The 26,857-nt window shown below is 42.6% G+C and overlaps 1 protein-coding gene across 1 annotated transcript in view; it reads left to right on the top strand.

Annotated features, from left to right (window-relative positions):
* DOCK5 (dedicator of cytokinesis 5) overlaps positions 1 to 26,857 on the top strand; it is a gene marked incomplete in the record, with an annotated part of 3,482,443 nt that overhangs the window by 2,756,298 nt on the left and 699,288 nt on the right. The window contains 1 exon segment of the mRNA XM_044083155.1: positions 17,462 to 17,618. Within this exon segment, the coding sequence (XP_043939090.1) occupies positions 17,462 to 17,618 (157 nt within the window).

The following is a 26,857-nucleotide window of genomic DNA, read 5'->3' as shown; positions in this document are numbered from 1 at the left end:
CCCATTCTCCAGTAGTGTCAACTGTGGGAAGGCCCCTTCCCTGATGCTCAACATCCCTAACCCCTTTCTATCAAAAGGGGTGTGCCCTCAAGAATGAGCCATTCCTCTTTTTCACCCTCTTTCCCTTGGGAGTTTCCTCCAAAGTCTTTGCCATCTCCACCATGGTTCCAATCATCTCCAGTTCAGGCCCAGTCCTCAGAGCCTTTAAGCAGGCAGGCCTCTAAGCCCTCATCTGTAGCCTGTTTGTCTCCGTGGTCTAGTTGGTCAGGAGTATTACACCCACCAATTTGGAGTAGCTGATGTGGTCTTTTCTGTAGGCTCAGATGCAGTTAGGCCTAATTCCATCTGTATTGGGTCCTTAACCCGAGGCTTCGGCTCTGACTAACTTGTTTTCTCCATCACGGCTTGTGGTTCCATGGGTTCCCAGAGCTAGTTGTTGTACCACTTTTGGGGTTGGGTTGGATGGCCTGACCAATTTAAGCTCCCACTCTTGCCTTGGTTTTAGAGCCGAACATTCAGGGCTAGGGTTTTTGGGTCATGGTCAGTGCTTCGAGTCTCAGAGTCATTCATCCCACTTGGTAGCTTGGCACTGATCTCAGCATTGGGGAAGGCGGGAGTGCCTCTGGAGTCTGGCATGTCCTTGGAGCCGTCAGTTCCCAGGGGTGTGGACTCTGGACTCCGGGTGGATTGCTTCAGTCTCTGCCTTCAAAGAGGTACAAAGGATGTTCTCCTGTCTAGATACAGAGTAGTTGGTGTCAGCTAACCCCCCCCCCCACTTGTCGCCTGTGCCTGTAGATTTGCACCAGCTTGCTCTGGGACAGCCAACTTCAATGGGCCTTCAGTCTACCTTTCACCTCAGGACAGGAGGCCCTTGCCTCTTTCACTTCTTCCCTGGATGTCCGCATGGCAAGAGACAATGCAAGAGGAAGCACCTGATTTCCACAGAGGAATCCCTCACTGAGGATATTGACCTCATGGCAGGAGAGAGGTTCCCAAAATTTCCCCTTCGAAGATGCTTCTCTTGATGATCTTATGGAGTTGTTTCACCAGTTTGGGGGCTGGAAACCCATAGCCCCATCTCCAGAGGAGTTTTCTGTTTTTGGACATATTTGTGGTAGGCCCATCCCTGTCCTGGGTTGTTTTCCCTCTTGATGCACTTATTGTCTTAGTGTCTCGGAGGGCCTGGAGGGATCCCGATATGGTGGAACTGATAGCTAAAAACCCAGTAAGGTTTTTGCTACTCCCAAGGACCCGATAGCATTGGAGTAAGGGTCCTGCTGCTCTTGCTGTTGTGGTGGCATCAGCCATCAAGAAGGACATCTTGGAAGTGAGTTTGTTCATCTGTCCACCCCCCCCCCCATAGGGAGTTCTAGGCTCCTGGATTGGTTAGGGAAGCACTCCTACTCATCAGCCACCTTTACACTGTGAGCTTTAAATTACCTGGCTCACTTGACAAGGCTTCAACAGGACATCTTGTCTGAAGTGTCGAGTGATTAAGTCACAACAGACTCCAGAGTCTCAGAAGACTCTCAAGATGAAGTTGTCCATATTGCAGTCTATTTCTAATATGTCCACGTGTCTGCACTTCAACACGGCCAATGGAATATCCCAGGCTGCTGCTGCTGGCATTGCCATTCGTGGATGAGATTGTTCAACTTTGCGGACTGCTTCAAGGCATCCCTTAACACCTCATTTGATGGCTCTTCACTCTTTGTGCCTAACGTTTACCAGAAGCGAGCAAGATGGAAAGATGTCTGCCATTGGAGTGCATTTTGCCACCCCTCTGTATACCTTCTTGAGGAACCAGAAAGGAGGAGGGCAACATTTCTTCTTTAGAAAAGCACAGCAGTCTTTTCGGGATGCTTCTGCAAAGATTTCCTCTTGTGGTGGTGGGGGTAACCAGAATGGATACCTCCTGCACAGTAGAGGTGGTCTACATAGCCAGGGCTTCCATAGAGTCTTTTGTGCAAGCCCTTTCCAGTGTTCCTTAAGTGTAGCCTGACTGTCCTGCTCTGGAGGCAGTCAGGGGTCACTTGGGTCTATATACCTGGAAGCTTGGGATGCACTTACCTCGAATCCATGGGTGTTGTCATATGCAGAGTCTACACAATTCCATCTTTATTTCTGCCAAAAGAAAATACCAAGCACCTTCCAGATGCATCACCCCATCAGAGAAAGGAGGTAGCTGTCCAAATCCAAAAGCTGTTAGTAAATCGAGTCATCCAAGAGGACCTGCCAGACCAGTGCAGATCTGGGGTCTAGTCCAGGTTCTCTTTGGTTCCAAAGAACAAAAGGACCTCAAGACAACAAATTAATCACTTTGTCAAACAGACCAAGTTCTGGATTGTCACGATGCAATCCATTTTACCTCTTTTGAGGAAGGATGACTGGACATGCTCAGTTGACCTTAAGGCCACTTACCATCATATAAAGATAGTGAGGTGGTCCTGGAGATGTGTGTTTTAGCTGGGAGCCAATCATTATTAGTTCTGAGAACTATCCTTTGATCTTACCACTACCCAAGATGTTCACCAAGTGCATAGCAGTCATGGCAGCTTGGCTTAGGCTGCAGGTTTGTAGAACTTTCCTTACCTGGACGATTGGCGTTTCATTGCCTCCATAAGGGCATCTTTTGTCAGGGCCAGGGATTTCTTAATGCAGTTGTGCCTTTCATTGGGAATCACTGTAAACAATCAAAAATCCAGCCTTCTACCAGTTCAGACTTTTTAGTTCATAGGCTGCCACTTTAACACAGAATATCAGATTGCAAAACATCTAGCTCTGTGTGTGCAAAACTTCTGGTGCGCTGCGTCTGCCATTGGTACTCTTGCCAGTTTCTTACTGTCTCATGGACTCTGGTCACATGGGTGTGCAGTAGCCTGCTTAGCCCACCTTAATGAGGTACCATATGAGGCTGCTGCATGGACACTAGTGATGCATTGGTCTTACTTAACCCATTCTGTTGATGTTCCTGTTATGTTTTTGGAAATCTGTCAAAGTCAAATCAGTTGGTGGTTGGAGTCTCCCCTAGTGTCAGCTGGGAGACCTTTTGTCCCTTCCCCCCAGGTGAGGTCACAATGGACTCCTTCCTTCTGGGGTGGGGGCACTTCAAAGGGAGGACAGTCCTAGGGACCTGGTCTGCGCTTGAGGCTAGTCTTTAAATCAGCATCTTGGAGGTGAGAACAGTCCTCCGTACATTGCAGACCTTTCAGGAATTTCTCCCAAATTATTTCAGTGTAGGCAGACAATATGTCTGGTGTTTTGTATCTGAACAAATGGGGGGGGGGGGGGCTCAATCGTACCCTTTGGAGTCCATGAGGGTTTGTCAGTGGGCAATTTCATCCAGCAGTTGCTGGTAGCAATATACATCCAGGGGAAATTCAACAGTTTAGTGGATTGCCTGAGCAGGAACATCCTTCTTTCTCATGAGTGTCCCTAAATCTGAGGGTAACAACTTAGATCTTCCAGCACTGAGGCATTCAGTGTTGCAGTCTGCCTGCTTCCACATCCAACACCAAGTGCAGTAGTTATTACGCCTTAGTTCCTCCACAGAGACAGTCACCCAGGGACCTGTATGTGTAGCCCCATGGTTGCCTGCATACCTCTCAGCTGTCAAAAGTTTTGCAGACTGTCCAGATTTTTGCCTCAAAATTTCTGACTGTTCCTTAGAAAATTTGTGGTTTTCTGGCAAATCACTGAGATGAGTTGAGGAAAGAAATCACTAAATAATGACATGCATTTGAGTTTCAGACTTTATATCGTTTAGAAAATGCATTTTAACACAAACCCTGTTCTAGCTACTTTGTAAGTTTGTAAGAGCAATATTTAAAATATTTCCCTAGTTCTGGGCCTTTGTTCCTCCATTAAGTCGAGCTTTGTCCATATTTCTTGGGCTAAGAGGTATGGTTTGCCTGTATGCTTCTCATCCTCCTCCTCTGATATTAAAGTTCTTGTAGAAGGTTGCCTTTGCAGAGCAACTGTGTTCCATATTGCCCCCATGTGGCCTCATCAGCTGTGGTCCCCCTCTCTTCTGAGGTACCCTTCTTGGGTGCTGGATCCTGTTCTGGATCTGATCTCATATCCAGCGGGCTTGGACCCTCCCAACGTTCAGACACTCCATTTCCCCTGATTGCCAGAGGTCCTGTGCTTTCGGAGAGAATTCATATTTTGTCCTCGTCTCAGAAGTTATTTACATACAAAATCTACGTTAGCAGGTGGAGATGCTTTTCCTTTTGGGCTTCTTCTAAAATCTGGATCCCTTTTCAGTGCCTTTGGTGGCTACCTTTGATATCCTTACTAACCTGTTCCATTTGGGATCTAGTTATTCCACTATTAAAGTGCATTTAGCGGCTATTTCAACATTCACTTTGGCAGAAATAATACACCTGTGGTGGCATTGAAAATTTCAGAGGTTTTTCTCAGAGGAGCCTTTTTTTTGTGACCCCCCCCCCCCCCTTTCTGGGATCCTGTCACTCCTTATGATTTACCTCTTATGCTTCATGTCCTTGCAGGACCTCCTTTTGAGCCCTCAAAAACTGTTCTGTTGAAGTTATTGTCTTGGAAGACATTCTTCCTGATGGCTGTTAGCTTTGGCCAGGCATGAGTCAGAGCTGCAAGCTTTATCCTTGGTGCTACCATATCTGTTTTTTAATCAAGACAGGATATCATATCTGAAACTATTTCAATCAGGCTGTTCACTTGCCAGCGTTTCTCCCCAGTTATTCAAACACAGGATATATTTGCTGCATTGTCTTGATGTTCACAGACAACTGAGGTTTTATTTAGACAGACAGTCACCCAGTGCCCTAGAACCATGTCCTTCAGGAAGTCTAAACAATTGTTTGTTTCCTTTTCAGAGGCCCAGTTGGGAAAGCAAGTGTTTGAATCCACTTTATCTTCATGACTTTGATTGCTTTTTATTTGCATATATTTTGAAAGGGAAGGTTTTACCTTGCAAACCAAAGGGTCACTGTACTAGAGTTTTGGCTACCCCCAGAGCTTTCTTCTTGAGAGCTGCTGTTGATGACTGTCATACTCCACCTACTTGGGTGAGTCCACACCTTTGTCTCTCATTACAAACTGGATATTGAGTGTAAGTGTAGGGCCTCCTTTGGTTCACTGTATTATGGAATGTGTTTTCATAGAACCTCCCTGGGGTGACACATGGCGGGTGCTCTGTCCCACAGATTGAATCTGAATGGAAAAGGTAACATTGGATCTGAAAGTTATGTAGTTACCATAACGACAAGTCTGTGTTGTCGGTGTTCATCCAGTTCAACCATTCCTCCCATGTGGTCCCTTCTGGTATTGTGTTTTTTGTGGACATTGGGTGACTGATTCATTAAGGCTTTTTTTATCCTCTTTCTTTTTTGTTCCTTTGTGTCAGGATTTTAGAGTTAGTTGAAATTTTTTGGAGGAGCAAACTTCATGCAAGGTAATTCTATATAGAGCAAGGTACTAAGGATATAGGAGGCAGAGCATGGAGGCTGAAGTCCTTGGAAATGGCCCATACATGGAACAGGATGGAAACGAACATAGTTTTATCATTATGGCAAATACATAACTTTCATTCTTTTGTTCTTCATCATGTCTGACTTCCTCTCTTGCTTCCTTTTCCAGGTGGTCCAGTGTTTCATCATCTAAGTAATGTTTTGTTCTGATCTCTTGATTTGTTTTGCAAGTATTCTTCTTTCCTCTAATTTTTCTGTTACGCTTGCTGTGAGTCTTCTGTCTGGAAGTTATGTTTTTGTAATTGTAGCAATACATAATCTCTTCCTTATCCTCAACAGTCCTCTTTATTGCTACTTTGCTTCTTGCTTGGCCAATCAATTTGTATTTTTTTTGTTGACTACTATATCTTTTTACTGCTTGGGGGGGGGGGGGGGGCTCTCCCTTTTCCTAGCCCTGTGGTAGGAATGTTTGCATGTTCTGTGGATTCTACATTGCCTTTTTTCTAGATGTGGCACCATTATGCCAGGAGTGGGCACTTTTTATCCCTGGATCTGTGCACACCATCTTTTTTTTCTCTCCATGGTATATAAAACACTGTCTTGTATGTCTGTGTCCTCTTGGTGAGAGTCTGTCAAAATATGGTCTACCACATAAAGGGTACTCACCAAGATTTTGAGGATGGATTTAGTTCCTACAAAACATCTCTAATTGTGGACTTGATTTCCTTTGGAGGGTGGGAGCATGTTTTTAGAGCTTTCTTCACCAAATCACCACTGCTTAATTATTTCTTGCAGTAAGAAGCTGAGTTTCAGGTCTGTTTTGCAAGCGGCCTACCATTTAATGTCACATAACCAGTAATCCTGTCATCATCGTCATCGTTCGGCTGTTCCCGTTAAGGGTCACCACAGCGGATCATCTGTTTCCATTTCTTCCTGTCCTCTGCATCTTGCTCTGCCACACCAACCACCTGCATGTCCTCTCTCACCACATCCATAAACCTTATCTTAGGCTTTCCACTTTTCCTGTTACCTGGTAGCTTCATCCTTAGCATCATTTTCCCAATATACTCAGCATCCCTCCTTAGCACATGTCCAAACCAATGTAATCTTGCCTCTCTGGCTTTGTCTACAAACCTTCCAACTAGGGCTGACCCTCTAATATACTTATTCCTAATCCTGTCCACCCTTATCACACCCAGTGCAAATCCTAACATCTTTAACTCTGCCACATCCAGCTCAAACTCCTGCCTTTTTGTCAGTGCGACTGTCTCCAACCCACATAACATAGCTGGTCTGACTACCCTCTTGTGGACCTTCCCTTTCACTCTTACTGGTACTCATCTGTCACAAATCAGTCCTGACACTCTTCTCCACCCACTCCATCCTGCCTGTACTCCCTTCTTCACTTCTCTTCCACACTCACCATTACTCTGAACTATTGATCCCAAGTATTTAAACTCATCCACCTTCGCCACCTCTACTCCTTGCATTCTCACAATTCCTGTATCCTCCCTCTCATTCACAGACACATATTCTGTCTCAGTCCTGCTGACCTTCGTTGCTCTTCTCTCTAGAGCATATCTCCATCTCTCCAGGGTCGTCTCCACCTGTTCCCTACTGTCACTACAGATCACAATGTCATCTGCAAACATCATAGTCCACGGGGATTCCTGTCTGATCTTGTCTGTCAACCTGTCCATCACCATTGCAAATAAGAAAGGGCTCACAGCTGATTCTTGATGTAATCCCACCTCCACTTTAAACGCATCCGTCACCCACTGCAGACCTGACCTCTGTCAGACTACCCTCGTACATATCCTGTTCCACTCTTACATACTTCTCTGACACTCCCGACTTCCTCATACAATACCACAACAACTCTCTAGGCACCCTGTCATGCTTTCTCTAAGTCTACAAAAATACAATGCAACTCCTTCTGACCTTCTCTGTACTTCTCCATCAACACTCTCCGAGCAAACACCGCATCTGTAGTGCTCTTTCCCGACATGAAACCATACTGCTGATCACTAATCATCACGTCCCTTCTTAACCTAGCTTCCACTACTCTTTCCCATAACTTCATGCTGTGACTGATCAGTTTAATCCCTCTGTAGCTACTACAGCTCTGCACATCACCCTTATTCTTAAAAATTGGTACCAAAACACTTTTTCTCCATTCCTCAGGCATCCTCTCACTTTCCAAGATTTCATTAAACAATCTGGTTAAAAACTCCACTGCCATTTCACCTAAATACCTCCATGCTTCCGCAGGTATGTCATCTGGGCCAACAGCCTTTCCATTCTTCATCCTCTTCATAGCTGTCCTCACTTCCTCTTAGCTAATCCATTGTACTTCATGATTCACTATTCCCACATCATCCAACCTTCTCTCCCTCTCATTCTCTTCATTCATCAACTCCTCAAAGTACTCTTTCCATCTCCTCAATACACTCTCCTTGCTTGTGAGCATGTTTCCCTCATTATCCTTTATCACCTTTACCTGCTGCACATCTTTCCTGGCTCTGTCTCTCTGTCTAGCCAATCAATACAGGTCCTTTTCTCCCTCCTTGGTGTCCAACCTTTCATGTAACTCTTCATATGCCTTATCCTTAGCCTTCGCCACCTCTCTCTTTGCCATGCATCTCATCTCGTTATACTCCTGTCTACTTTCTTCAACTGTCTGACAGTCCCACTTCTTCTTTGCCAACCTCTTTCTCTGTATACTCTCCTGTACTTCCTCATTCCACTAACATGTCTCCTTGTCGTCCTTCCTCTGTCCAGATGTCATACCAAGCACCTTTCTAGCCGTCTCCCTTACTAGCTAGTTACCCAGCTATTTGGTAACTCTTCACTGCCACCCAGTGCCTGTCTTAACTCATCCCTGAACTCCACCTCACAATTACATAACCAGTAATCCTGTAAATATAACTGTAGAGAATAGAGTGATGGTGGAGCCAAGATCCCAAAAATATAACTGTAGATAGAGACCTGTAGGCTGGAAATTAAAATACTTGAAATTTATTACAAAACACAGATTTAGGTAAGCGCTTTCGAGGCAATCCTCTTCTTCAGACCTTAATACAGAAATAAATTAGCAAACAAGGTTCAAATAAAACCAATAAAAATTCTTTAAAAATCAGTAACGCAACCCTCTTTTTTTCAAGAGAGGCTTTAACGATACAGTACTGTTAAGACTAGGTGATAAGTAAGCCTTAAGTTGAGGGAAAGGCAGTCCATACAGCCTACCTCGATCTGGCGAAGGCCTTCGATACAATACCTCACTCGGGTATCATTGAAAAACTCATCAGCTTATATGTTAACCCATACATCACAAGATGGGTTGCAAACTGGCTGAGTGACAGAACCCACAGGGTCAGAGTTGCTGGCGCCATGTCAGACTCAAAGCCTGTCACAAGTGGTGTACCACAGGGCTCAGTCCTGGGCCCACTCTTGTTTGGCATCTACTTTTCCGAAGTACAAGCAAACACAGGAGGGTTATGGCTGACAAAGTTTGCAGATGACTGCAAACTGGGCGCCATAGTAGAAAACACATCTGACACAGATATCCTTCAGAAGGGTCTCACAGAAACGGATAACTGGTGCCAGAGCCATGGCCTAAAGTTAAATGCCAAAAAATGCATAGTCATACCCTTCGGGAAAAACAAGGTTACCCCTAGCTACCAAATAGGTGGCAAACCACTGAGCACAGAAGAAGTTATCAGGGACCTGGGGACCCAGGTTGATAGTAGTCTGTCATTCGACACCCATGTAGCTAAAGTAGTTAGGAAGACCTTCTACATTGCCCACCTTATCATGAAGGGATTCTCATCTAGATCAAGGGAGGTCATAGTCTCCCTATACTCATCACTCATCAGACCAATGATTGAGTACAATGCCCCATTCGGAATGTATCTGACCCGACACTTGCAGCAGCTGGAGAGGCCACAAAGTTCCTCACCAAAAGGATAAAGGGTCTCAAACATCTGTCCTATGCTGCCCGACTGAAAGAACTCCAGCTCTATTCAGTCGCCACCGCTTGCTCAGAGGTGACCTTTGCCTAACATACAAGGCCATGTCAAACCCAGATCTGATGAATATGCTTCACCTCAAAAATCTAGATCCGTCAGAGCCACAAGGCGGAGACTTAAACCTCGACACGGCTATTAATAGGACGTGCTGGAGGGATAGATTCATCACCCAAAGACTCCTATGCTGTGGAATAAAATCCCGGTATATGTGAGGCAGAGCACCTCGCTGGCCTTGTTCAAGAGAAATCTTGACCAATGGATGGGAGATCGCAGATATACCCCAGGGATTACCTCAGTGTCACTGCTCAACAGAGGCACAGCAAAATAATGGGTATAGTTCCCCATACTAAAGGGGTGGCATAAGCCACAAAACTATGGGCTAGGCTTGTAAATGCCCTCGGGCAGATAGCCTAGTATGAACCTATGAACCTATAAAGTCCACTATCCACCTTAATTCAGCATATTCAGTTTCATTGTTAATATCACCTTCTCTAAGGCTCACATTCATTTTTTGCAAGACCAAGAATTTAAAATTGTGCTGATCACCACAGTCTAAGACATGCTTAGCTAATGCATTAGTAAATTTGCTGTTCCTGATATCATTAAGATGTTCCATCACCCTTTCCTTCATAGTTCTATTGGTAGTGATAGAGTGATAGTTGAAGTAGACTTGCATGAAAGTCACAAAACCAAACCTTACTACTCAGATGAGCACTTAATGAATGTACCGCCAGATAAGTAAGTCTCCTCATTACCTGTCAATAGGATATGTCTTACTTTTTCCAATGATGTCTACAAGACGTGACATCATTAAAACAAACTGGTCCATTCTTCTTACTGACCCCAAGATTAGCCAGGTTGTTGGTTCTACACCCAGTTTTAGTTTTAAAAATAACAAGAATTTGAAAAAGAAACTCTGCTATAAACAGAATAAAACATGTGACAGGTTTGTCTCACAACGTAGAGGGACTTTTCCATGTAGAAACTGCAGAATATGCAATAACATTTGGTCCACCTGCATGATTTTGCACCCTGTGCATCAGAAACCTGTAAAATTTTTATTTTATGCAGATTGTTCTTCCAAAAACATTGTGTATTTTGCTAAGTGCAATCTTTGTAGTGCATTCTATATTGGTAAAACCAATAGAACTATGAAGGAAAGGGTGATGGAACATCTTAATGATATCAGGAACAGCAAACTTACTAATGCATTAGCTAAGCATGTCTTAGACTGTGGTGATCAGCACAATTTTAAATTCTTGGTCTTGCAAAAAATGAATGTGAGCCTTAGAGAAGGTGATATTAACAATGAAACTGAATATGCTGAATTAAGGTGGATAGTGGACTTTAAGGCTTACTTATCACCTGGTCTTAACAGTAGTGTATCTTTAAAACCTCTCTTGAAAAAAGAGGGTTGCGTCACTGATTTTTAAAGAATTTTTATTGGTTATTGGTTTTATTTAAACCTTGTGTGCAAATGTATTTCTGTATTAAGGTCTGAAGAGGATTGCCTCGAAAGCGCTTATCTAAATCTGTGTTTTATAATAAATTTCAAGTATTTTAATTTCCAGCCTACAAGTCTCTTTATCTACATTAATCCTGTAAAAATGCATTTTTTGAATGATTATGTATAACACTTAGAAAATGTGTATGCTGAGGTGTCTGGATGCATAAAATATGGAACTTGAAAGGCACATAGAGCATATAAAGGAGCAATTAGCCAACTCTGTCTGCTGGTCTTTGTTGGAAATTTAAGCTAGTTTGTAGCTGTAAGTTGTTAAACAATATGCTGACTGCTACTGAAGTTTTTTAAGGTTTCTTAAGGGTACATTGTTAATTGTAGTTATTTAAGAGAAATGGAAATCACCTCCTCAGAAATCAGAAGCTATTGCAAGACCTCCAATTTGGCTAGATAGCTAGATTGCATAAACACTTGGTCTCCCTACATGTCCTGCTTTACTTCGCTTTACCTTCCTGCTAGGATTTGTCATGCATTCTTGAAGTTAATTGCTGATGTCCTTCAAGGATGCATCTGCAGTCATAACAAATGGGTTGTCCTGCCTCAGGCAGCCCTTCGGTCAGCCGGATTCCAAAGTCTGGGTCTGGCCTCGGCTGATGTCGCACTTCACCCGACGTCATAGCTGCTGGGGTATAAAGGCATCAGCCGACGCCATTTTCCTCAGTCTTTCTTGCCGCGTGGTGCCCGAAGCAGAAGCTGTTCGCAAGTGCCGGTCGGTCAGATCCAGAGATTTCAGCGTACCGAAGACTTCTAAAAAGCTAAGTACCCCGTTGGGGACTCTTTCTTGCCTCAGCCGATGTCAGACAAAGTAAATAATTGTTTAACTTGTGGGAAACAAATACCTCATAAGGATTTCCACTCTTACTGCCTTCCTTGCTTAGGCCCAGACCACGACGTATCAGCTTGTTTAGCCTGTGCTTCCTTCAACCGACGGACTCTTAGACGTCGGTCGGAGTTTGCAGAAGTGTTTTTTGGCTCCACTTTTGCATATAAAATGCCGTCGGAGACTCCGACTACACATTTAGCTAAAAAACGCAAAGAAAAGGACCGACACTCGCGGCCCGCGGTTTCGGCTGAAACCACGGTTAAGCCTACCGCGAGTGTCTCGGTTTCGGCTGAAACCGAGACCTCGGTTCTCCCTTCGGCCGAAAGCATGCCTCCGATAACCGAGGCCACACAGGCCATGGCTGAGTCGGCTACAGAAATTCCTGCTGAAGTAGCAGGCACACAAGAGTTGTCTGACACTATTTCGCTGGACATCTCTACTCCTGCACGTGGGGCAGCTAGACCCCTGCTTCTATGTCTATCAAGGCCTTTTCCAGGGCTAAAGCAGCCAAACTTTCCAAGGCCTTACCTTCAAAAGCTCCCTCTCACAGGCCTACCTCAAGTTCCCAGATTCTCAGCCATGCTGAGGACCTTATTTCTCTGATCAGGGGAACCCATCCTCACCCAGACAGGGCCTCACAACCCCCTCCTGAAAAGAGGCCTAGGACTGAACCCCCTGAACCTCTGTCCTCTGACTACTCCTCGGATGGTTCAGATGTATCGGACCATCAGGAAGGCCCGTACTCACCTTATGAGGATTCTGATGCAGAAGACTCCATTCCTTCTGCCTCACCTCCAGAAGAATTTTCTTTTGGGGAAACCCTACACTCAATGAGGGAACACTTCCAATGGCAGGGTCAGGATTTTTCTGATTCTAGGAAAAGGCTAAGGACTTTTTTACACTTACCACAGCATAGGCCTTTAGCCATTCCACCTGTACTATCAGTTGTTGATGATGCATACAATGATGCCAGTACTGCCCCTGATTCTCTTCCCCCGGCCCCTGCAAAGCCTGACAGATACTACAGGGTCCCGGATTCTCACTACCACTTGTATAAGGCTCATGCTGCAGACCCAGAAACCATTTCACAGGGCCCTAAAGGTGTTGCAGCTGCCTCTGCCAAAAACCCACTACCATCTGAAAGAGAATCTAGAGCATTAGAGAGATGGGGTAAAAAGGTTTATACATCTGCTACTCTTTCTGCCAGGGCTTTAAACTGTCAATTTCACATGATACAGTACCAGAAATTTTTATTAGATCAGCTGAATAAAAAGCTGGCCTCTCCTGAACCTTTAGACCGTAAGTACCTTCAGGATTTGGTACACAATTCTCAGCAGGTCAGTAATCATTTCTTAAAATGTGGCTATGATGCACTGGAGGCTTCATTTAGATCAGCTATGACTGGAGCAGTGATTCGAAGGCATGCCTGGTTAAAAGAACAATCCTTACCAGACCATGTTAAGTCTAAACTCCTGGATGCCTTTATGGAGAAACAAAGTTTGTTTGGCTCCCCTGCACAGGAGGTTCTAAAGAAAGTGGAAGAAACAGCAAAATCTGTCCAAACAGTCAAGGATTTTTTGCAGGTCCAACCTCCGAGGTTTATCAGAAATTGGCCTTCAAAGAATTGGTCCTTTCCAGACACCTCCAGAGCACAGAGAGGCAGAAATAGACGCCCAAGAGGCAGAGGTCAATCTAGGGGTGCCTACAGGGGTCGTCAGTGGCAACCTGCCAACCAAAGAAGTGCCGCCACAGCTGCGACTGCAACCACTTCCACAGGACAGACACAATGACTTGGCTCTGATTCCGCCTACCAGGGAACAACTGGAAGCACCCTTGGGCGGAAAGCTAGCCTTATTCTCAAGAAATTGGCATTGTATTACAGGAGACAAATGGACTTTACAAACAATAGACAAGGGCTACAGGTTTCACTTCCACACTCTACCAAAAAAGAGAGGAATGCCAAACCTTCCACCAAGCCAGAAATCAGAGTCTCTAAAACAAATCCTCAGTTTACTAAGGATGAGAGCAATAGAAAAGGTACCATCTATGGAGCAAGGTCAAGGATTTTACTCCAGACTATTCCTTGTACGAAGAAAAGAAAATCAATGGAGGCCTATTCTCGATTTGTCCGCACTGAACACATACCTCATTGTTCCAAAATTCAAAATGCTGACCCTACAGCAACTTCTTCCCATGTTGGGCAAGGAGTCTTGGCTGGTGACTCTAGATCTCAAGGAGGCATACCTGCACGTCCCTATACGACCAGATTGCAGAAGACACCTCAGATTTCTTGCAGGATCAAAGCATTATCAATTCTCAGCATTGCCCTTTGGCTTATCTACTGCGCCCAGAGTATTCAAGAAATGCCTGGCATCAGTAATTGCTCATTGCAGGCTTCAGGGAATTCAAATCTACCCATACCTGGACGACTGCCTAATACAAGCGGACAACAAGACAAAATTAATAAAGGATTTGGCCAATGTCATACAACTGCTGCAAGCCTTGGGATACACAGTCAACATACAAAAATCAAGACTAGTGCCATCCCAAAGGATAACATTTTTGGGTGCAGAACTGGACACAATAACTCAGATGGCTTTTCTCTCAGAGGAAAAACAAAAGCAACTACCAGTCTACTTCATGGCATTAACAGGACAAACTCAGCTTACTGCAAGGAAAGTCCTGCAGGCCCTGGGTTACATGGCATCCTGCATAATATTGATCCCACATGCCAGGCTGCATATGAGAAAGTTACAATGGTACCTAAGGAATGTGTGGTCTCAACACAGACACAGTCTAGAAGCCCAGATACCAATCATTCCATGTCTGAAAAAAGAATTCCTGTGGTGGGCTCAGGCCTGTCAGATAAACAGAGGATTGCCTTTCCACAAACCACATATCCAAGGCAGACCATCACCACGGACGCCTCAGACCTAGGCTGGGGGGCACACATGGAAGACAAGTGTATCCAAGGCCTATGGTCACAAGACCAGCTGAATCTACACATAAATCTAAAGGAGATGCTGGCAGTGAAACATGCAATCGAGGCATTCAGACCATTCATCCAGCAAGGACACCTGCTGATAAGGACGGACAATACCACAGTCATGTGGTACATCAACAAACAGGGAGGCACACATTCATACCCTCTATGCCGGACGGCAGTGGACCTGTGGAACTTGGCCCTGATTCTCAACATCCAACTGCAGGCCAGATTTGTACCAGGAAAAGAGAATTCACTAGCAGACAGCTTAAGCAGGACTGCCACGGATGCTCACGAATGGATGCTGCATCCAGATATTTTCAAAACCATAACAAAGAAATGGGGAATGCCAGAGATAGACCTGTTTGCCTCCCCACACAACCACCAACTGAAGAAATTCTGCTCAAGAGTATACCACCCACTTGCCTGGAGGGTGGACTCCCTTTCTTTCAGCTGGAAGGACCTGACAGTATATGCCTTTCCACCTCTTCCTTTGATGTACAAAGTTCTACTGAAGATCAGAGAGGAACAGCCAAAGGTAATTCTGATAGCTCCAGACTGGCCAAGGCAACATTGGTACCCGCTACTGAGAAGCATGTCTCGGACGCATTCATGGCATCTACCTCTATGTCCTTTACTTCTAACGCAGAACAATTACAAGACCCTGCATCCAAACTTAAAAACACTGCAGCTAACTGCTTGGAAAATTGCATAAAACAAAACCATCTTGATTTATCTCAGAGGGTTAAGGGCATTATCCTGGAGGCTCGCAGACCCTCCACAAGGAAAACATATTCAGCCAAATGGAAAAGATTCCTCATTTGGAGTGCAGAAAAGGGAGAAAATGTCACACTAGCAAACCTAGCACACATCCTGGAATACTTAGCAGAACTGTTCCACAATGGCCTGTCCTATTCTTCCATTAAGATACATGCATCAGCAATTTCAGCAGAGTACAACATGGATCCTCCTGTCTTCTCTCATCCTCTCCTCAGACAATTTTTGAAAGGGATCAAAAATGTAAAGCCTCCAAGGAAACTACCTTTGCCTGCATGGGATCTCAATTTTGTGCTAGAAAAATTAACACTTCCCCCTTTTGAACCAGCAGCAACAGCAGACTTACAGTTCTTATCTTGGAAAACTGCCTTCCTGCTAGCAATCACTTCAGCAAGAAGGGTATCTGAGTTACAGGCATTAATGGCAGTGCAGCCTTTCCTTATCTTCCATCAGGATAGTGTGTCTCTGAGAACCAATCCTACTTTTATGCCAAAGGTGGTATCCAGGGTATCCTTGAACCAAGCCATACATTTACCTACATTCTTCCCCAACCCACAGAACAGGGGGGGAAAACTACTACACACCTTGGATGTACACAGACAACTGCGCTACTATCTGGACAGAACCAAGGCCAGCAGAAAAACTGACCAGCTTCTGGTAGCATATGCAACAGGAGTGCAAGGAAAAGCAATTTCAAAACAGACAATCTCAAAATGGATAGGAAATTGCATTCGATTCTGCTACTCATTTCATGGAAAGACAACTCCTGAAAATATCAGGCCTCACTCCACAAGAGCTACAGCCACCACTACAGCTTTCCTACGAGGAGTGGCTACCAAAGACATTTTAGAAGCTGCTACTGGAGCTCCGTGCATACATTTGCCAAGCATTATAATCTTCCTTTATACTCCAGATCCCGAGCAGGTTTTGCAACTGCTGTTTTACAAGGGATCTTAACTACACCATCATTATCTTAGTGCCTCCTCCCCCAGTTTGGCTATGGTATTCTACCCATTTGTTATGACTGCAGATGCATCCTTGAAGGACATAGTACAGTTTTGTACCTACCATAAATGTAGATGTCCGATAGGTATGCATCTGCAGTCAGGATTACCCACCCTCCTTCCCCTCTGTGGTATTCCTAGGGTACTTACCCCTCTTTTAGCTAGCTGGGGGAATCTATTATGGTGTATTTGTTTGTATGTATATGTGTATTTATATTTTGCTTTCTACTGTTTGGAATTATCTGCATTTATCCAAATTTAGCCTTCCTAGAGGGCACCTGGCATCTGGGGCAAGAAACACTGAGGAAAATGGCGTCGGCTGATGCCTTTATACCCCAGCAGCTATGACGTCGGGTGAAGTGCAACATCAGCCGAGGCCAGACCCAGACTTTGGAATCTGGCCGACCGAAGGGCTGCCTGAGGGAGGACAACCCATTTGTTTTGACTGCAGATGCATACCTATCGGACATCTACATTTATGGTAGGTACAAAACTGTACTTTATCTTTGCCTCATCTTTCTTGGGAGGTCCAGGTACAATATACTGTGATACCTCACACCCTTCAAGGTTTCTGTTTCATTACATGCAGGCATTTCTTCTTGGTCTCATCTTGTTCTACTCTTTCCTTTTGTATCTTTGCACTTTTGTTGGTGCAGTCATCATTTTGTTAGATACTCTTCTGTAGCAGCCCATTACTAAATTACCAGTTTGTGCTTACTCACAGTAAACTGTGTAGTCCAAAATACATAGTCATAATGTGCACAGCCAGAGTATACATTATTTTTATCTAAATATTAAATATAATAAACATGGTAACCGAGTAAAAAAGGCAGAGAGCATTAACTGTATATTTCCCCCTTGTTTTGATTTCTAGATTGTTAGAACACTGCAGGAAGCATATGTATCTCTCTGGCCCTGGTGAGAAATTTGTACTTTTGGTCAGCAGCCTTTTGGAAAACCTTCTTGACTACAGAACGAACATGCATGATGAGAACAAAGACAACCGCATGAGCTGCACTGTCAACGTCTTGGTGCGTATCATTGCACTTTGTGACTCACGTCTTCTAGCAGCATCTGTATCATTAACTCATATTTTTTTGTTTAATTCTTCTAACTACCTTGTAATCTTTGCACTTTTTGTCAGTGATCTCCAAAGTTCCTGCCTTTTTTGTGAATATAATACCTATTGGCTGAATTAACTGCCATGGCCACTTCCTTTCCATTTCAACTCCATTTTATGCTGCTATTCTTCCAATACATACAAGGACTACTTTCAATATCTGTATCTTAATATATATGGTTTCTCATTTCTGTTAGTTTGCAAATAATTTGTGGTGTAAAGCAATATAACATGTTGTATTTTATGCAGTTTGTCTAGCGTGATCCACTGTGAATTTTAAAACTTCACCATTGTAAAACAAATAGCTGAATAAATGTTTAGATAAATAAAATAGTGAACTGTGATAGGGGTGTTTCTAAATTGTAAACATTTGATCACGATTTTACCTGTTTTTTCAGTCATTTTATTTTATTTAGTCCCTCAGACATATAGTATAAGTAAAGTGTACATACATATTTCCCCCTTTACTTATTTTTTTTCACTTTGGTCTTTTCATTGATATGCACTGAAATGTTTTTATGTGAGTAATGGAGCAACATGTTGCAGGTGTATAACCCAACTTTTGGTGTCAGTATCAGTTATAGGATCATAAGTAGTTACTAGGCTGTTGGCCCTGAAGCCCTTACAAGCCTAGCCAAGAATTTAGCCCATGTTCCAGCAAGTCAACACCTGATGCCACTGTCCAGCAGGGACATAGGTGGAATCCTAAGGGTGTATTTTCTGTTTCCCATCCAGTTGTCCAGGTTGCTCTTAAAAAGGGTTAATGAAGTACTCTGCTTAACATGGAGAAGGGAGTCTGTTCCACAAAAGGAGGAGTCTCTGGGACACTAATCTGTCCCGCCAACAAGTTCGGTTGATGTCACAGACCAGATTGAGGTTGCATGTGCGGGTTAGTCGAGTGGAGCCTGACTTGCAGATATGTAGCGGTCACATCAAGGCGGAATCTGAGATTGCTTTGTATGGCAGACAGAGGTCACCTCTGAGGAGTCTGTAGGAGACTGAGTAGCAGGACAGGGCCTTTACCTTATCTGTGTAGGGTAGATGTTCGAGGCCCTGGATTCTCCTGGTGAGGAACCTTTGTGGTCTCTCCAGCTGCTGAATGTGTTGTAAGGTACATGCTGAAAGGGGCATTGTACTCAGTAATGGGTCTTGTAAGGGAAGAATACAGGGATGTTATGACCACCTTGTCCGTGGAATGAGACACCCTTACTAATGAGGTGAGCCATATAGAAAACTTTCCATACAATGGAGGCAGTATGGTGGTCAAAAGTCAGTTTGCTATCAACTTGAGTGCCCAAGTCCCTCACAACTGATTGTGTGCTTCAGACCTTATTAATGTGATAATTTCTGGGGATGCCACTCTCCCCAAAGGGGATGATGATGCATTTCTTGGCATTCATTTTGAGGCCAGGTTTCTGGTACCAGTCATTTGTTTGGGTGAGACCTTCTTGGAGGATGTCCACATCACTAGGGGAATTGATAACAGCACCCAGCTTGCAGTCATCTGCAAACTTGGTCAGCCATAGCCCACTGGTTTTGGCCTGTACCTCAGAAACATATATCCCAAACAACAGAGGCTCCAAGACCAATCGCTGGGGTGCACTGCTTGAGGTGGCTTCCCCTGTTTTGACTAGGTGGGTTCTATCAGTGAGCCAGTTTCCTACACATCTGTTAACATATGCATTGATGCCTAGTTGAGAGTTTATCCATTATACCTGAGTGGGGAGTAGTATTGAGGGCTGTGGCTAGGTCATGGTAGGCAGTGTTTATCATCTTTCAATGTCTTTGGTGACTGTCTCAAAGAAGTCAACCAAATATAACAGGCATGACCTCCCCTTGATGAAACCAAATTACGTGGGATCGAGTGGAGGTTGCCATTGTCCTTGTTAATGAGGTCCATGATCTGCTCCATAGCCTTGCAGATCAGGCTGGTTAGGGTGATGGTTCTGTACTTTCCTGGATTGGTGGATACTCCACCTTTGTGCAGAGGGATGACAGTGGCTGTCCTCCACTCGGCTCAAGGTTTGGTTGAATAGGGTGCCTAATGGTGCTGCATGTTCCTGCCTGCCTTCATGTAAGATGCAGTCTGGAATGATATTGGGTCCCATGGAAGCTACATTTTTTACCTTTGAGAGGGCAGTGATGATTTTCTCCCTAGAGATGGGGGGGGGGGGCAGGTGCTGCTGATGTCCTGATTTACTGATGGGGGGGGGGGACAGAAAGGTGAAGTTTTCACTGAACCTGTCTGCCAGCGGGTTGGCTATATCTATTGCATTTGTATATGTGATATCCTTGACCAACAATTTTGAGCAGATCTGGGTGCTTTTTTTCAGATTGCGGACATATGTGAAGAAGGCCTTTGATGGCCTTTAGTAGTAGATGTGGCCAGTTTAGACTCAGTTTGCTTTGGATGATTTCACTAGTGCTCTTATTTTCTTGTTCAGGCTAAGGAGTGATTGCTTCCAATTAGGCAGCTGCTCCTTCTTGGCCCAGGACAGCAATTTTGTTCATGTTATTATAGAGTTTATTTATTGCAGATATCCACCAGACAGGTTTACTGTTCCTTGAGAAAGATGATTTTGTCCTGTTGGGTATTTCTGATTCCATGCATGTAAATAAATGCTTGTAAAGTACTTTGGTGTAGGTTTGGATGTATGTGCCAGTTCCTATGGAGGAGGAGGGGGCTGTGAAGCTGTTTATGCTTTCCCTCAGGATGTTATAATCAGCTTTGGAGAAGTTTTTTTTGTTTGACCCTAGCTTGGGGGGGGGGGGGGTCGGGGGAGATGATTACTTCGAAAGTGACCACTTTGTGGTCTGATCTTACCAGGGATGATGACACTGTAGGGATGTACTGCAGTGGTTACTCATGTTGGTCAATACCAAGTCCAAGATATTTTCACCTCTTGTGGGGGTGTCAACCAATTGGTCCAAGGAGTTTGCATTGACAAAAATTAGGAATCTCTGGGCATGTGTGTTTTGGCATGAGTATTTCTTCCACTCTATGGTTGGGTAGTTAAAATCGCCCAGGGTCAGGGTGAAGGGTTGAATCTTGATAGAGTCGAAGCGGTCCAGATAGGTGGATTGGGCATCTTGAGTCAAAGTTGGGCACCTGTAGCTACCTATGATCTGAATAGGGGTCTTGTCAGTTGTTAACTGCACTTGGAGTGTCTCCTGTGTGTTACAATGTTTGACCAGCCTGGAGGTGTTTGTCTTTTACATATATTGCAAATCCACCTCCTTTTGCTTTGCTGCCCACAATTTGGGGTCTGAATGTATGAGAGGATGAGTAACCTGGTATGGTTGGGGTGCTCTCCGCAGCTTTGGACCAGGTTTCTGTGACTTCACAAATGTAAGCATCTTCCAGGGTTAAGAATGCTTGCAATGAGTGCAGTTTTATGTGTAGACTCCTAGCATTTAGCAACATGACCATTAATTTATGGTTTAATGAAATTTTCAAGTTGGTAGTTTTGACCTCATGGCATTGCCTAAAAAAGGCTGCATGCGGAAGGCAAGAGCCTTTGCCAGGAGCCTGAAGCCCAAGGGAGACAGATGCAGGCCATCTCTGGCAAAGCAACATGGTTTGTCAGTCATGTCATCCCAGGCTGTCAGGTACTGGATCCCCTTGGAATAACACCAGAAACTAAGTCAGTTGTTACTTTCAATCATTTTCTGTTTGTATTGTAGCATCATTCTGGTTGACAATAGAATGCTGCATAAGGCTAGTAACGTACGTGTCTGAGTCACACATTCAGCGAGCTCAATCTTGTCTGTCTTCGTATAGTACAGGGAGGTATGTCTCAAGTCATTCATGCCAACATGGACTACGACAGAGTCATAACAGTACCTGTTTAGAGACTTGAGTTCATGGGTGATATGGTGGATTCTGGCACCAGACAAACAACTAACTGTGATTTTCCTTATCTAGCCTGGTGAGGGACACATTTGTGTGTCTCACAATGGAGTCTCTTATGACTAATGTGCTGGGTTTATATGTAGGCTTTAATGGCTGTGAGACTCAGATGTGTGGACTAGGTGTGGTGGCACTAGAGTTTGTGTGTGTGTTTTTGCTCTGGAGGTCTCTCTTGTTTGGGTATGGTTCTGTTGAGGACCTCTGCATATGCGGGTGTGTGTTGTGTAGGTGTTGATGGTGTTTGTGTTGACACCCTTCTCAGTGCCAGATATACTGGCTTGGGGAGAAAGCAATGGACTCTAGGTTCTTGATGTAATTACATCTCTCTCAAATTGTGTTCCTAGGGGGTAGTAGTAGAGGGTTGTCCATGTACATGAGGCAGTTGATACACTGTCTCCGGATTCCCATATCAACCAAACTGGTAAGAGAAAACTGTCCATCTTTGTTTGTCGGAAGCTGAGGGAGGGAGGCCAGAGAGAGCTAAGAGGGTAAAGGGTGGAAGGTCTAAGTAGTACCACTAGGTAATCACACAAGTGCTACTAAGGGAAAATTTGTAGCTGGAATACCTCAAAATGGGTTAAAAAAACATGCAGCTCTAAATGCAGCAAACCTGTATCTAGTCTATGCTACACAATGTAAGGTTAAGAACGCAGTAAAACTCACAAAGAAGCACAGATTATCCACTTACAGACAAAAGAACAGAAGTCACAGTATGAAAGAATACAGTTAAACAGTAATTTACTGCCACAGTGCTTCATATTTTGCATTCTTCCTAACTTGTATAGCTACTTTATTTGTTTTAGGGACTTGGCAGACCTAACATTGTACAGTATAGACTGTCAACTCCCATGGATGGATCCTGGAAATAACCTGTCTTCCCCCAGCTGCAGTTCCACACACAAAATTGTGACACTTGCCCTGGCATTGTTACAGACACTGAAGTGAATCTTGGTAGTTTATGGATAATTTGTTGACTCTGTTACCGTATCTTTGACTACCGGCAAGCATTGTCAGTTGCATGGCTGTGATTATATATATAACCAAGATAACTCTTTCTTCAACATCCTTTTAGTGTTTTAATCTCTGGCATTTTGAACACACAAGCTGTAGGTGATGGCACTGGAAATGTTGGGCACAGGATTGATGAGGCAGTTTGTAAAGCAGTTCATTTTTTATTGTATATATCAATGACAGTAGTTTGTAACTCTGAGTAGATACAAATTTGATGTGTTTCTTCACAGGTACCAACTTATCAACTCAAATTTTCTGTCATTCGCCTTGTTCACCCAAGTATGAGATTTGGAACATTGCATTCAGCTTTCTGCAGATTGTACTGCAAATATGGGCAATAACTTCAGTGGCACAACTGCGATTGGTTTAAAAGATGCACTTAACATGTGCACCCTGTTATTTATAGAAAAGCAAAGGGTTAACGTTAACTGCTAATGTGTCATGTCCCGTAGGCCTGGGTTTGAGTCCATAAGGGTACATACACATACTTGACTGACATGTTCGGTGTTAAGTTGGAGGTTTCTGGATGTTTCCAGTCTAAATATCACTGTTGCTGTTACTTCCTCCTAAGCAACCACTTAGTTCAGGCAAAAAAGCTTTAGGAGTAGTATATACAGACAGAACTGTAGTTGCAGTGCTCTTAAAACAGGTGCAACCTCTCAGTGCAAAAAATCTGGACAAAGCCTAAAATAATAGGGAGACAGAGGCCCAAAACTAGAGACATATTTTAAATATTGCTCTTAGAAAATTTAAAAAATTCTTTAATATGATGTGTTGGCATGAATTTTCTGAAGGACATGAAGCCTGAAACTCAAATGTATGTAATTATTTAGTGACTTCCTCAGTGATTTGTCAGAAAACAAATTTTAGAGGAGCTGACCAAAAATACTTGGCAAAAATCTGGGCAGTTGAGAGAGATGATACCACACCAAGTCAGCCTAGTCACTTGAGAGACTTTCATAGTGACTGGCGTTTAGTTTAAATGATGTAGCATTACAGCCACTCTGTCTACAGGGCTGACCTTCTGCAAAATTGTGTCATAATAATAAGAGCTCCATGGTGCCCCCCCAATGCCAACTACCCCCATAAATTCTCCAGTGCTTCCCCCTCCCTAATGGTTGCCCCTTCTCCTGGCCTCCCTACACCATCCAGAAGATTTTGCTTCCTTTTCTCACATTTTGTCTTACTCTATCTACTGTATTTTTTTTCTCACATCTGTTCAATATATCCTACCTGTTGGCTAAGATTGCTTTGTAGTAGCTATGGGGGAAATAGCTGAATTAAGCCAGAGGATGCATTTTAGACCTTTGTTCTTTATCTAACCTTCTCATCTAGTGATGTCCGGAATAACATTGTTGTACTATTTGACTTTTCTTTTTCCTGCATCCTTTCAGCACATCCTAACTGGTCAAGAGTACACTGTAATAACTGTGCAGGAAGTATTTGAATATAGCTGGAGGTCTGAAAACTGCCAAACCCCCCCAGAAGCAATGAGGTTGTAATTCCAGTAAGATGCATTTTAGAGTATTTTTCTAACCATTAGGTCCATTGATGACCTAAACAAAAATCATGAGTAAGAAAAGTAATTCAGTCTTATTTTTTTTTTCAGAGGAGAAGAAATGAGTTGTATTCAAGGTTTAATGCTAAACGCTGACAAAATAGTAGTTCACAGTAAATGGAGAATACATGTTTAATACTGTCTGTGAATAATGCCTGCCTGTCTATACTGCAAATAGGAACCGATGTCATCAATTGCTGAATAAACCAGTAAGCTGAAAAGAACAGCAACCTTGAGTCCCGGTCTTTGTAAAATACTTTAATTTGAAAAACGAAATACGAAAATTTTAACAACAATTATTATATACAGAAAAAAGGTGTAGCTATGGGGGCCAGATGTGCCCCCATTTATGCAAATCTAGTTCTAGCACAATGGGAGTTTGAATTTGTATTTACCAGTGTATTTTGGAAGAAGACTTTACTTTACCTACGTTACTTGGACGACATTCTAATTTTTTGGGGAGGATCTAAGGAAGAATTTACTGATTTTATTAAATACTTAGAACAAACTACTGATTTTTTTAAAGTTTACAAGTCATATTTATGAAAATAACGTGGAATTCTTGGATATTAAGCTCTCAGTTGTCAATAACAGTATTGCATCTACTCTATTTAGGAAAAAAACACACTCAAATTCATTCCTACATTTTGACAGTTGTCACCCTTTTTTTCAAAAGAGGAACTTGGTCAAAGGCCAAATGGCTAGACTCTCTAGAATAATAAGCGACAATCGATTGTTTGAACAGGAACTAGATAAACTAATGAATATGTTCTATGAAAGAGGATATCCCCATGATTTAGTATCCAGAATTAGTCAAGAGGTAAAAACAAAGAGGTTGACGACATACAAACCTATTATCACTTGTGACACACTGGTGGAGACTATTCCCAAGGTTAATATCAATAGGAATGATGCACTAATTATTCCATATAACAACAAAACAAATGAGATTGTGACTTGTATCCAAGAAGTATGGACCAGTGTTATAGACACAGATTTTGAGATTTCAACTATTTTAGGAACAACACCCAACATAGTATTTAGCAAAGGGAAAAACTTAAAGAAATTATTTGAAAACAATACTAATAGTGACCTGTTGAGACATTCTAAGATGAGTAAGTGTGGATCATGTCAAGTCTGTAGATTCATTAACGATGGTCCATACACTACAATTTACAATTATGGAAAAACTATTAAATGTCCAGGCCATTGCAACTGCAATTCCACCATGGTTGTTTATTTAGCAACATGTTCAGTATGCCACGCATTCTATATAGGGAAAACTATTAGAAGACTAAAAACATGTGTTATTGAACATCTTAGTGATATAAAAAGACACAAGACTACCAACATGTTATTTAATCATAGTATTAACTGTACTAATTTTAAACGTTTTTTATTTTTTGTTATTGATAAAGTATCAGTTAACGTACACACAGGTGGAGATGTAAAAAATTTACTTGAAGCCAAAGAATGTTTATGGCAGCTTAGGTTGAACGCCAGCAAATGGCCTGGTCTTAACGAACAAATTTCCATTTCTAGCATACTTAAACTTCGATCACATTTTATATGAATTGATTAATTGATTTTTTTTGTATTCAAATTTTAAAAACTTCTATACATACACACACTCAGTTTCCACATATTTTTTTCAAAAATAATTTATTATATTAAAAGATATTTATACTATTTATTATTTTTATTCGAGAAAACACAAAATATTATATTAATGATATATAATAGTTATTTAATATATTTAATATATTTATGTAATTATATAATAGTAGAATTACTTGTTTAATTATTGATTATCATATTATATTTATTTAATATTAAATAGACTACTATTAATTATTTAAATTATTTTTAATACTACCAGTATCTTGTTTAACATTACATTTTAAGACTATATTGATGGTTGCGTTTTATTTTCATCGTACACAAATATCAAACATTTATAAATACAAACATTTATTATACAAACATTTAAGCTGTAAGAAATTCATAAGTGGTTTTGTGTTCCTTTAAGATACACAAGTTCTGTTTTTTTAATTAATTGAGTAATTATTTGATTGATGCTATTGTAACAGTATTTAAGGGATGACTAGCAACTTTTAATTGTACTCTGATGATTCCCCAGTTGATGGGTGAAAGCGCTTAGTATCGTTGGTTCGCAGGTTGTGGATTTTATGTTTCTTGTTGGTTTCGTATTTCGTTTTTCAAATTAAAGTATTTTACAAAGACCGGGACTCAAGGTTGCTGTTCTTTTCAGCTGCCTGTCTATACTCCCACCTCAAAAATACACCTTCTGTGGATACCTGTGATTTTAGAGTAGGGTGAAAGTAAAGGCACAAATAACTAGAGTCATATATTTTAAGTGCTGCTGTCATGTACATGTTCAACGCATGGTACCCTCACCCCTTCCTCCAAAAGACAGGCACCTTCTCTGTACCCTTCTTATGGCAGGCTAAGATAAAACTGAAAGAACAATTAGAGCACAGTAATGTCTTTCATGCTGTGCTGTCAGACATATATAAACAGCATGCCACCGTACCCCTACCACCAAACGAACCTATATATGCATCTGATATTTGATTGTAAGGAAGGTGAACAAAATAATGATGTATTCCATCTTGTTGCTGCTAGGCAGTGTGTTGCCTTTTCACAAATG

Source organism: Protopterus annectens, chromosome 9.part0, assembly GCF_019279795.1.
Source record: "Protopterus annectens isolate FY-2018-M chromosome 9.part0, PAN1.0, whole genome shotgun sequence".
NCBI lineage: Eukaryota > Metazoa > Chordata > Ceratodontiformes > Protopteridae > Protopterus > Protopterus annectens.
Note: the sequence above shows the minus strand (reverse complement) of the source record. Positions and strands in the feature narration are given on the sequence as shown.